Below are 13,313 nucleotides of genomic sequence, written 5' to 3' on the forward strand. Positions count from 1 at the left end.
TCTACCCCTACCTGGACGACTGGCTCATCCGGGCAAGGACAAGGGAGCTCACCGTGGAGCACACTGCGAAAAACGTCCAGCTGCTCATGGACCTGGGATTCTCCATCCACTTTCCAAAATCCCACCTGGTTCCGTCGCAAGTCGCCCTGTTTCTGGGAGTCAAGCTCGACACAGTGGCGCGGCTGGCCTCGCCGTCGGAGGAAAGACCAGGACCATTCTGGGCAAGGTGCAGCGTCTGCTGGCCACGGACATGGCCAGGGTAAGATCTATCAAGTCCCTCCTCGGGATGATGTCCTCCTGCATTTATCTGGTGCGCCTTTGCAGGCTTCGGATGAGACCCTTACAGGAGTTCCTCGACGCCCGCTGGATCCAGTCGACGGGCAGCTTCGAGGACAGGATCCCTCTCAACGAGATGTTTCGTCAGGCGATCCGGTGGTGGGGTACCCGCTCTCATCTGTCAGAGGGCACGGACTTTCAGACCCCAGCTCACCAGGTGACGGTGACGACGGGCGCCTCCCTGGAAGGTTGGGGAGCACACTCCGGAGATCTTCACACGAGAGGCCTTTAGCTCCCGCAGGAGAAGTCTCTCCACATCAACATCTTGGAGCTCCGCGCGGTGTTCTGGGCCCTCCGGTCCTTTCTTCTGTCCCTCAAGGGCAAGGTGGTGAGGATCTTCACCGACAACACCACCACGATGTTCTACATCCGGAAGCAGGGCGGAACCAGGTCCCTGGCCCTATCCAAGGAAGCCCAGGATCTGTGGCATTGGGCCGTCGCCCAAGGGACGTTTCTGGTGCCTCTTCATCTGGCAGGAATAAAAAACACGATCGTCGACTCACACAGCAGGGAGCTGTGCTCGTGCCACGAGTGGGAACTACTCCAGGATCAAGTGGATCGACCCTTCCGACGATGGGGTGAACCCCAAATCGATCTCTTCGGGACGGCGACAAATTCCAAGTGCCGGAGGTTCGCCAGCAGGATCCCCCAGCCGAGGAGCATGGGCGATGCTTTCTCGTTCCCCTGGGACGGCCTATTTCTTTATGCGTTCCCTCCGCTGCCGTTGCTGCTCCAGCTCATCAACCAGCTCAAGAGGTCCCGGTGCAGGATGATCCTCGTCGCACCGGCGTGGCCGAGACAGATCTGGTTCCCGGACCTTCTGGACTTGTCAACGTCCCCACCAGTCAAGCTGCCGACGGACGCAGACCTTCTCTCCAGAGAAGGAGGCGCCATTCTTCGCCGCAACCTGGAGTCGCTGAACTTTCAGGCCTGGCTCCTGCAGCACTAGAGTTTGGAGGGTACGACATCCCGGCTGACTGCAGAGAGGTTCTTGCAAAGGCCAGGGCGTCCTCAACTCTCAAGTGCTACGGACATAAATGGAAGAGGTTCTCTGTCTGGTGCTGTGCACAGAAGATTAACCCTCTGTGGATTACAGCCCCTCGAGTACTGCCGTACCTACTGTCGCTGGCCAAAGCTGGACTGGCTCACGCCTCCATCAAAATACATCTGGCTGCAATCTCCCGATATACCAGGACGACGGGTCGGGCGTCCTTGTGGTCTCATCGCCTGGTGAAAGAATTCATGAAGGGACTATTCCGATCATTCCCGCCGGTGAAGGCTCCTGCCCCGGCGTGGGAACTTAATGTGGTGCTGATCAAGCTCATGGGGGCCCCATTCGATCCTATGCATTCGGCGCATTTGAAGTTCCTGCCATGGAAGACAGTTTTTTCCTCGTGGCCATCACCTCCGCACGACAAGTAGGAGAGATCCAGGCCCTGTCTTGCAAGCCTCCATACTTGACTTTTCATGACACGAGGGTGGTGCTGAGGACACACCCATCCTTTATGCCCAAGGTGCCGTCGGACTTCCACCTCAACGAGCCCTTGGTGTTGCCAGTTTTCTTCCTGTCGCCTTCGTCGCCGGCCGAGGGGACTTTGCACTCACTGGATGTAGCTAGAGCGCTGAAGTTCTACGTGGACCGCACAAAGAGTTTTCAGAAGACGTCACAGCTGTTTGTGAACTTTGGGACTGTGAATCAAGGGAAGGCTCTCTCGAAGACTTCCATTTCCAGATGGCTCTCCGGCTGCATCATGCACTGTCACCGGTTGGCAAACCGACAGCTGCCCGACCGTCCGAGAGCCCATTCGACCAGAGCGATCGCTGCTACCACGGCGTTCCTGTCTGGTGTGCCCCTGCTGGACATCTGCAGGGCTGCGACGTGGAGGTCGACGCACACTTTCACAAGATTCTACTGCGTCGATCGGGACTCCAGGGAGGAGTCCAGGGTCGGCCAAGGAGTGCTGCGCAACCTGTTCGCCTAAGGTGAGCCTGGTGAGGAGGTAAGAGTTGCTTAATGTTGAGTTGTTGTATTGCTTAATGTTGGGCCTGTTGCCACCTCCCGTGGTTGTGCATGTGTGTACTGCTATGTATTCTCTTATTCATGAGCATGTGAATCCATGCCAGACCCCATGCTGGAGAAGGAACAAGTTACTTACCTGTAACTTTTGTTCTCCAGCATGGGTCTGGCATGGATTCACATGCGAACCCTCCCGCCTACCCCTCTGCGGCTCTTCACTTGGTCATACTGCCACTTTACGTGCTACCAAATCTGAGGATGGCTGCCGGAGGCGGGGCTTAGGGAGAGGGCAGTCATTGGCTGGGGGCAGTATGACCCAGAGACCAGTGATTGGTTACTACTAAGAAAGACAGATCAGAAACGAAACTGATAAAGATTTTTTTCTATATCGAGGATTCCCAGCCTGACGACGGGGAATATTCATGAGCATATGAATCCATGCCAGACCCATGCTGGAGAACAACAGTTACAGGTAAGTAACTTGTTCCTTATGAATCTTGGGGAGTCAATAGAAAACCTGCATTATGGGATACTTATTAAATAGATAGTTTTAGGTTTTTTCATTAATCCATTCTTCCTGCAATGCTTTCAAAAGTACCTCTTCAATTAGTTGTTTGACTGAGTTGGTAGGGTCTTGTTCCAGTGGGAGATAAGTGTGTGTGTCATCTAACTGTGTTAGGCAGCTCTGGTTGTAGAATGAGCTGTTCATGATAACCATGGCACCTCCTTTGTCTGCTGATTTAACCGTGATGGTAGTGTCTTTTGCTAGTTGTCTCAGTAATCTGTGTTGGTGTTTTCTCAGGTTTTGTGTCCCCAGTGCCGTGAACTTTATCGATTTTTAGATCTTTCATCACTGAGAATTCTCGAATAGTTCTAGTGCTGCATTTCGAACCTGTGGGTTAAATATGCTCTTGGGCCTCATCTCCAGAAGATCGAATATATTTGATCTTTCATCTATTGGCGTTGCTGAGTCAAAGAAGACCTTTAATCTCATTTTTCTGGTTAATTTGAATATATTGATGTGTTCTTCAAATAAGCAGGTGTTATTTGTTGGTACAAAAGAGAGTCCCGAATCCAAGAAGTCTAATTCTTGTTTTGAAAATCTATGATTGGTGATATGAATTACTAATTTGCTGCCTACTTTTTGATCCTTAGCCTTCTTGTGTCTTCCTTGTTTTTCTCAACATAAAAAACCCAGTGCGATGGATGAAGGTGTGCTGGTTTGGGGCCGTTGGTCTTGATTGATATTTCTATCGTCTACTTGTGGCATGCTTGGAGGGTTTGTTGCACTATTTCCTGAAGAATCACTAGAAGGGTCAGTTTCTGTGCCAGTATTAGTGAATTGTTTAGGCTGGAAAGGTTGTCTGCGTAGTTGTTGTTGATTATGATAGAATGTGGGTGCACTGTCCCCAAGCAGAGCGGCAGCTCCAGGGAGCCACGGCAGGGTCACCTTCCCTCCCCTAAGGGAAATTCTCTAACACTGCCCAGTCAGCGCTCCAGGATGGTCGGGGGGAATGCCACTGGCCTTGGGTGGCCGTCTCCCATGTGGTTTGACCGTCTCCAAGCCCAGCAGGAGTTCCAGGGAACCCCGGCAGGGTCTCCAGCCTTTCCCAGAGGGAAAAGCTGTTTCGCAGGACAGCCAGAGCTCCAGGAAAGTCGGGGGTAATGTCCCTGGCCTTGGTTGGCTGTCTCCCATGTGAGTTGACCATCCCCAAGTGCAGCGGCAGCCCCCTCTTCCCAGAGGTACATTCTGTAACGCTTCCAAGCCAGACCTCCTGGATGGTCGAGGGTGATGTCCCTGGCCATGGGCACCGTCTCCCATGTGGGTCATCAATCCCCAAGCCCAGCAGCGGTTCCAGGGAACCCCGGCAGGGTACCCGACCTTTCCCGGAGGTGGAAGCTGTAATGCAGCCCAGCCAGTGCTCCAGGGTGGGCTTGGGGATGGTCGACCCACATGGGTGACTTGTGCCCAAGGTCTGGGACATCACCCCGACCATCATTGTGCTCTGGCTGGGTTGCGTTACCGTCTCCTTCTGGGATCGAGCGGCGCCCGCTGAGGCTCCCTGAAACTGCTGCTGGACTTGTGGACGGTCAACCCAAGGCCAGGGACATCACCTCCGACCATCCTAGAGCTCTGGCTAAGCACCATTACACTACCCTCTGGGATTGGACGGGGACGCTCCTGGGGATCCCTGGGATTGCCGTTGGACTTGTGGACGGTCAACACTTTTTGTTTTCCGCTCAGGTAGGTGCACCCACACATGTGAGGTACTGTTTTCATCTGGGCACGTGTGGGAATGTGGGAAGGTAGGACATGTGTTGGCGGTGTGTTTCGGTGGTTGGGCAGAGGGAAAATATCCGATAAATTGTGGGTTTTTTCACCAAATTTCATACTTTGCCGGGGATTGTGGGTAATACATTCGGGGGCCATTCGCGCAAGTCAGACCTCTGTGGATTCCCACGGGTGGCTTCTTTTCGGAAAGGCATGGGGTTCCCGTTTTCCTTGGTGGCTTTGACACCCTAGGTCCAATCTGTAGGTTGTCCACATGAGCAAAATCCCGCAATATCTGCTCTGCCGAAAGATTTGGGGTTACCAGTGGTTTAGCCTTTTCCCTTTTCGCCCAGGTAGGTGCACCCACACATGTGAGGTACCGTTTTCGTCGGGACACCTCTAGGAATGCGGGAAGGTAGGACATTTGTTGTGTTTGCGTGGTTTTCATAACGTTTTAGAACATTTCCTGCTGCACTTTGTCACACAACCCTTTCATTTCCCAAATGTTACCTACATTTAGTTGCTACTTTAGGCACTATACACTTTTGTAACCTGCACAAGTTACCTACCCATCGAAAGGTCTGCCTGTGCTCTTTCAGAAAAAGTATGCGTGCCCTTCCTCACCACATTTGTTTTCTTTACTTACACATGCCAAGCACGTCTGTTTAGGCCATAAGCATAAAAAACCTGTGTACCATGGCTCCGTTATTTGGCTTGTGGTATTGCTTGTTTTGTAAAACTTTACGAAAAATGTGTGATTTCCTAAGTGGAAGAGTCAGGGGAATGTAGCGGGGCATTGCTTTTCTTAAAATTTACAGAAGCCATTGCCATACCGAGCCAACCATGCCCACCACATATTTTTGTTCTGTCATTTTCCCGATTTTTCCCCAAACAATGGAATTTTTCCCTAAATAGTTGTTGCCTGACCTGCACAAATCACCCCTTCCTAAACTTGGAATTTTGTCTACTTTTCAGAAATGTATGCCTTTCTGTCTTCCCATTCAGCTTAACTACCCTCCTCATCCATTCCGTCCATGCATGTCCTATTGGAAAAAAAAAGGGCAAAATCGCCTACCTCTCACAAAACGGCTGGTAACCGTATCAAAATGTTTTATTGGTTTACAATCAACCTGTTCTTGATAGCCTGGAAAATGACGAATTCAGCACAGCAAACCATTTGTTCCTAGCTTTTAAGAGGAAAAAACCACAGGCTTCTTTGTACATCATTTTATTGGCATTTTCTGGAAAAAAAAAACATTTTCTCCCTTTTTGGTTTATTTTCTCTCACCCCCCTACAGCAAACTAGGATTCCTTGGTGGCGTTACGACCGCCTACATATGGGGAAAAATGGGGCCAAGATATCTCATGCAACATAAAATTTACAAGGGACATACCGAAATCCCCGAAAAAGGCCTTAGCGCTGGGGGGGGGGGAGAGGGGATCCTTTGCAGTTAATGGGTTGAACAAAGAATTTCATATATGCTTACTCTATTGTAACACCTCGTAATTTGAATACTCAATCATTTATGAATTCTTTTTCATTTTTGACTGGCTATTACCAGTAAAAGTGTGTGCAGGGGACAGCAGTGTCCGTCCATTGAGGACACTTTCGTTTGTTATAGAGGGAAATAAGATCCCATGAACGAATAGAAATGTAAACTCTGTCAGTGACCTATCAGTGGTGCTGATGATGACTCCTTATTAGCTCTGAATGATGCGACAGCCAATCAGAGCATTGGATTAAGGTCTTCACATCTAAAATAACTGTACATGGGGGCACATATTTTGTAAAACAAGAGCAGCAACATAGAAGGGTGTATGACGAAGTAATATGAGACGCTAAACGTAAATTTAGGTAAGTCATCAGACTTCAGAGCAGACAGTGATTAAATAGATAAGGCAGTTCCAATAACAGAATTGAAAAGCAAGTACGCCAATTGGGTGAAGAGATGGCGATTTTCTATTAAAAACGCACAGTGGCAGAATATGCTTGCGATTCTAAGGAAAGGTGACCCAAAGAAAATGGAATGCTTTAAAAAAAAAAAGGGGGGGACATAAAGCAGATAGAAAAACGTGGGGGGAAGCACACATTTTTCATGATGCATCACTTCTCCTACATGTAGTGACTTGGTGCTGCTGCTCCAGTGTTAATTGTTATGGGCTCCAGGAACATGTTGTATCGAGAATTCCTTTAACCAAGGTCATTAACTGCCATAAAAACTTGTGAGTGTGAAAGTAAACTCCATTTATGTCCCTATTCTCCTCTTTCTTACCCATATCACTGGATGAGACGACACACACACACGTGCCCTATCTTTCTCTCTCTCACAAGGCCCGCTCACTCTCGCACGCGCCTTCTCTCACACATGTACCCTCTCACACACGGGCCTTCTTTCTCGCACCCGCTCTCCTTCATGCGTTCTCTCTAATGCGTGCGCTCTTGAACACTCACCCACACTCTCCCTCTCACCCACGCTCTCCCTCTCACCCACGCTCTCCCTCTCACCCACGCTCTCCCTCTTACCCGCGGCTCTCCCTCTCACCCAAGCTCTCCTCTCACACACTCCTCTCTGACTCTCCTCTCTATCACCCACTCTCTCTCTCCCTCTCACCCACTCTCTCTCCCTCTCACCCACTCTCCCTCTCACGCACTCTCTCGCTCACCCACACTCACCACCCACACTCTCTCTCTCAAACACTCTCCCCCTCTTTCACACACTCCTCCTCTATCACACACCTCCTCTCTCACATGCTCACTCCCTTTCACACACTCCTCCCTCTCACAAACACACTCCCGCTCACACACGCTCCCTCTCACACACACTTCCCCTCTCTTGCACGTGTGCTCTTGAACGTGCCCTCCCTCACACGTGCTTTCTTGCATGCCCTCTCCCTCTCCCCCACACATGCGCCCTCTCACACACATGCACCCTCACTCATGCATCCTCTCACGCACCACCCCCTCTCACGCACCACCCCCTCTCATGCATGCCCTCACACGTGCGCACACGCCCTCTTTCTTTTTCTCTTGCACACACACGTGCCCTCTCACACACGCTCCCTCTCACACACTTCCCCTCTCTTGTGCGTGTGCTCTTGCACGTGCCCTCCCTCTCACACGTGCTTTCTTGCACGCCCTCTCTCCCCCTCCCCCACACCCTCCCCCACACTCCCTCTGTCACACACGCGTCCTCTATCACACACGCGTCCTGTCACACACGTGTCCCCTGTCACACGCGTGTCCCCTCTCACATGCGCTCTCTCACACACATGCACCCTCACTCACGCATGCGCCCTCTCATGCACGCACCCCCTCTCATGCGCACACACACGCCCTCAATCTTTCTCTCTTGCACACACACGTGCCCTCTCTCACACAAACTCTCAGCCTCTCACACACACACGCCCTTTATCACTCATGCGCCCTCTCTCACATGTGCACCATCTTTCTCCCTGTCACACACGCCCTTTCTTTCTCTCTCACGCACCCTCTCTCACACACATGCCCTTTTTCTCACAAACATACCCTCACACACTTACCTTCTCTCTTGTGCCTGTCATCTCTCATGCACGCGCACTCCCGCTCACACTCTATCCCTCTGCCATTCTCACCCTCGCTCTCTCCCACCCCTCTCTCACACCCCTCACTCTCTCCCCCACTGTCTCCCTCTCACCCACACTCTCCCTCTCCCCCACTCTTTCTCCCTCTCTCCCCCTCCCTTCATCCCTTCCCTCCCATTCTCTCTCCCTCTCATCCTCTCTCTCTCAAACCCATTCTCACCCCCTCTTTGCCTTTCGCACACCCACTCTCTTCCTCTAGCACCCCCACTCGCTTCCTCTCGCACCCCCACTCGCTTCCTCTCGCAATCTCTCAAACACACACACTGTGGCTCACACTCTCACACACACTGGTGGGCATCATTCACCCAGCTACCCCAAATGTCAGCAGTCGTCTCAACTTTTATTCGAAGTAGGTGCCTGTTCTCCCTGCTATCAGCACTACCGGGATAATAATAATAGGGATGGCTTAGTTAACAGGTGTCGTCTGACCACCTGTCACACCTGAGGGCAGGGCACTCTCATGTATTGTGTCCCACCCTCTCTCCTCGCTGTCATCGGTCCCAATCTCCCCTCTCCGTGAACAAGCACTCTGCTGCCACCAGCTGTCAGTCTCCCGAGCTCTCGCCTCCCTCTGTGCATCGGTGCTCCATCCTTCAGGCTGAGCCTGAGAACCCCTGCTTTTGTCATTCAGATCGCAAAGTCTCTTCTGTGCAGAGCCAACAGGCTGCAGCTGGCCCAGCGCTTCCCAGTGCAGCAGGCATCGCTCCGTGCCGCTCTCCGCATCATGCCCGCTCGCGAGGGGGGGCGCTTTCGGTGAGCGATTCAGCGAGGGGCTGGTGCTTTTCTCTCCTCCCCTTTTGACGGAAACGGCCGGCTCCATCCTGCCTCTTTTCTAGCCACTTCCCTGCGTTTGGGAACGGGCAGCCTGGCTACAGACACTTGCGGCTCTCCTGCCCAGCGTGATGTGGGCTGGCCTAAGGTCTGCAGCAGCTGGCTATTCAGTAGCCCCCGACCGAAAAAAGGAGTCCGTGTGGGTTGACTGCATTTTGAAAGCCGTGGGAAGTGAGCTGCTAATCTCTCTTGGTGTGTGAGATGCGAACCTGCCCCTCAGTGAGCAGACACGCTGTGGGGAGGGGACCCCTGTGCAGCGGTACCAGCCGCCCGCTCTAATGGCGAGAGAAGCACCCGTCACTTGCCTGGAATAAATAAGCACACAGCTTACGCGAGGGGCGTGTGCGACCTGTGTGATAGCTGAGCTCCCGGTTTCCTCCACCGATGAGGCTGTGCTGGACCTCCAGTGCCAGAAGCCCCAACACACACTGTCCGGGGAGAAGCTACTTCTAAAGCTGACCCAGCAGCCTGCCGCGCAGTCCCCCTTACACAAAGGCGGCCTCGCTGCTGGAATCTAGCGCGTTAGACCCTCGCTGCGTCCAGGGCGGAGGAACGAGTGCTCGGGCTCCAGAGAGCACGGCCCGCGGGATATGCTGCAGAGCCGGGTGACTTTCCAGGGAGGATAAAAAGGCACAGCTCTCCAGAAAGAAGGCAGCCTGCCTGCCTCTGCGGGCTCCAGAGAAGAGAGCTCGGGTCTGGTCCCCAGAGTCCAGGCCGGGGACACCCTGCAGTGCCAGCGTCCAGTTCCAAGAGAGAAGGGGGTCCTCCGAAAGAAGGGGCAGCTGAGCCTAAGGGGCGTCCCTTTCGAGAGGAGGGGCGGGGGGCTTGTTTCAGAGCTAGGGGGTGGTGGTTGGAGGAGGGTGTGTGGGTGGCATGCGGCTGCAGTGTAAAGAGGAGACACTGAATTAAGGGCTATTCCTGAGAGAGAGGAGGGACTAGCCCCTAAAGATAAGGACGCAGGCTTTTGAACTAGTGGGCGGGCGTTAGAGAGAGAGAGAAGGGGGCCTGCGGCAGAGCTGGGGACCGGTGACCATAGGGAAGGGGCATGCCACTAGTCTAGGGGCTGGTCCCCAGAAGTGAAGCTGCACACTTCCGCGGTGGACGTCCACAGTGGCTACCGGCAGCCTGCCTTCACGCTATGATGGAGGAGAATCTATAAGGCCTTGCAGAGTAAAACAAGAGTCCTGCTGCTGGGACAGGTCCAGGTAAACCCCGACTCTGGCTGCTTGTACGACAGATGCTCCAAGAAGCAGCCCCCGGAAGGAGACCGCCTGGTGTTTTTATTGGCTGTTTTTTATCGAACGGATCCCCATTGCTCCCCCGCCTCTTTGCTCAGCAGATGGGATAAGGACCAGTCTCCCGAGGAAGGAAGGAAGGGGAACCACTCTGCTGGGGCAGAGCCTACCTGTTGCACTCCAGGGATCGCTGGACTGCCTGCTCTACTCCCACCACCATGGATAGTGGCAAGATGGTAAGTAGCCGCAGCTGTTCCCTTATATCTGCATGAAACCAGCCTGACTTTGTCTCAGGACCTTGATGGGCATGTGCTGCGCCCGTTCTACCTTCATACCCTGGCTGCAGGGGAAATGTTATGGATGCGGACGCGAGTAGAGGGTAATGGCTTGCCTACCCAAGGAAGGGGCTTTGCGAGTGCTATGTGTCCATGCAGTTTGCCCCTGATATCCGAAGGAGAGGTCATCTCTGAAGCCAGTGGGCTGTGCCTCTGGGTCAGAGATGCAGCCATGGCACTCTTGCTAATGGATCAGCCATCTGGTCAGGGAACTTTGTTACATGTCAGTTCAGATCTTCCCATAATTCAGTCATGGGTTCACGCCAATGCAGGGGTTGGGGAATTCTTCCAGGGGGTCAATACGCTTGTCGGGGAGCTCTGTTGTGGGTCAGTCCTGTGTCTAGGAAGTCTCCCATGAGTTAGTAGTGCAATCTGAGAAATCTGCTTTGGGTCTGGTCCGTTCTCTGTCTACGGATTTTTGCCGTGGGTATATGCTGGGATCAGTGGAGCTCTGTTCTGTGGTCTGGTAACCCGGCCTTTGACTGTTGTTGGAGAGCTCTGCCATGCATCTGTGTTTTGGTCTGCTTGAACTGTGCCACAGCTAGTTCTTTGGTGAGGAACCTCTTCCACGAGTCCATGCAGTGGTCTCTGAGCCGTACCATGTGTGACTGTGCTCCTGTAAGGGACCTCTAAAGGTGCTGTGATATGCTACGGCTGCGCGCAGGGCGCCCTTTCATGGGTCAGGTCAATGCTGTGATCATAGAGCATTGATGTGTTGGCCCACTGCTGCCGGTAGGGGTCTCTGTCATTAGTCTGTGCTCGAGATAGAACATCTGCAACCATACTATTAGATAACTGTCCTGTGCTTCACTGAATTTCTCGATTAACGTTGTGACCTAGGAGCAGGGGTGTTGCTAGGTCTGGAAAAGACCCAGGGCTATACTGATGTCTGAACTGTCGGGACTGGGGGCTAGCTAGCCTTTTGGTTGCAGCTCCTGAGATTCTATCCGGGGCTACAACCAAAAGATCAGGGGCTAAAGCCCCCCCCCTAGCAACGCCTCTCCCTAGGAGTCCAACCTTGTCTAAGGTGAGTGGTGCAGTCGGGGGTCTCTGACACAGGTCATGTCACTGTTGCTATCAGGGAGCTGCTCTGACACCGGTCTGTGCAGCAGTTGCTTAATTCCTGTAGCCTAGGAGCTCTGCCTTGGGTCCGTGCTCTAGTCATGGACCTCTGCTTTCGTTCACTTTTGCTGTCGGAGAGCTTTGCCATGTGTCAAGTCACTGTTGCAGACCAGGGGCCTTACGAAAATATGGGCAATGCTGTGGGCAGAGAGCTCTTCAATGGGTCAGGGCATTGCTCGGGCCATGGGTATTTGAAGAACTAGGACCGTGTAATAACGTCCATCATGGATCTAGTTAATGCAAAAGTTAAGGGGGTGCTGCTAGTGGTCATACTAATGGTTGTTTTCGATGAGTTCTGCAACGGCTCTGCGTTGAGGTCGGGGAGCTGAGTAATGGGTTAGCGCTGTGTTTTGGGCAATTAACCAAGGGTATGCAAGTTCTGCAAAGACAGCACAACTCTATGGTCGGAAGCTTCTTGTTTTGTATTGCACTCCTACTAATACGAGTAAAGCCTGGGGCACTACTATACAAAAAGCACCAGCCTCAAATATAAATAAATATGCTCCAAGACAAATTCTCAGCCAAGAGAAAACTACTAGACGGCAAAAGCTCACCTCCCCCACTCATGGACACTGACCATGAAAATTCAGCAACTCAATTAAAATTCTCACAGGTCTGCCAGGACCAAGTGATGGACACCCTTGCCAGGCTAAAACCATCTAATTGTAAAGGACATGGTTTCCCCGCCCACCAAGTTAAACTCTGTGCACCGACATTAACACTAATCATTACTAACTTTGTCAATGCCTCATTTTGCACTAATACTGTCCCGACCAGCATCAAAGAAGCATGGGTCACCCCTCTTCTCAAAAAACCATCGCTAGACTCCAGAGTACCTACAAATTACCAGCCTATGACGACAGTCCCCTTCTTGCTGAAAGTAATTGACACATTTCTTACTCTCAAATACAAAACCATCTTGAACAAAACCATCTTTTAGGAGCCAGACAATCCGGCTTCAGGCCTAGTCATAGCACCGAAACAGCATTATTGGACCTTAAAATCCAAATGGACTCCAAAAGAGACTCGGGTAACTTGTGTATCCTACTCTTATTAGATCTCAGCCGCTTTTGACCTGCTGGACCATGACAAACTATGTAATCCTCTGGGTGACAATTTCAAACTCTCTCATGAAGCCACCCTTTGGGTCAAATCCTTCCTCTTGGAACGGACCTCAAGAGTTGCCCTAGGTAAGCAAGCAGCGGACCCCATTCTAATCCCCATAGGAGTACCACAAGGGTCATGCCTCACGCCCACCCTCTATAATGCCTACACTAAGATGCTATTTGCTGCCCTTGACGCCATAGGTGTCATGTACACGAATTTCGCGGATGACACTCAGATACTCATCCCTATCACCGGCAACCATGAGCAAGATACAATCACTGCAAACAAAAGTTACGTCATAATCCAAAACTGGATGGCTAACAATAGTTTGTCTCAACAATGAAAAGACTGAGATTTTCATCGTGGGCTCACCCATCAAAATCAAATCTCTGCACTCTTACTACTCCTACAGCACCATTGATGGAACGCCTATTCCT

General features: G+C 52.1%; 1 protein-coding gene across 3 annotated transcripts in view; it reads left to right on the top strand.

The window, feature by feature from the left end:
- HIP1 (huntingtin interacting protein 1) overlaps window positions 1–13,313 on the top strand; it is a 1,552,273-nt gene that overhangs the window by 234,885 nt on the left and 1,304,075 nt on the right. The window contains exon 1 of one of the 3 annotated variants that reach the window (XM_069614773.1): window positions 8,807–10,548. The exons of the other annotated variants lie outside the window; for them this stretch is intronic. Coding sequence (XP_069470874.1) covers window positions 10,531–10,548 — 18 coding nt within the window. The 5' untranslated portion in view covers window positions 8,807–10,530. Of the gene's footprint in view, window positions 1–8,806; window positions 10,549–13,313 lie in introns of those variants that run through there. 3 annotated transcript variants of the gene reach the window in all.

The sequence above is a fragment of the Ambystoma mexicanum genome, chromosome 9 (genome assembly GCF_040938575.1).
Source record: "Ambystoma mexicanum isolate Mex_15411 chromosome 9, UKY_AmexF1_1, whole genome shotgun sequence".
NCBI classification, from domain to species: Eukaryota; Metazoa; Chordata; class Amphibia; order Caudata; family Ambystomatidae; genus Ambystoma; species Ambystoma mexicanum.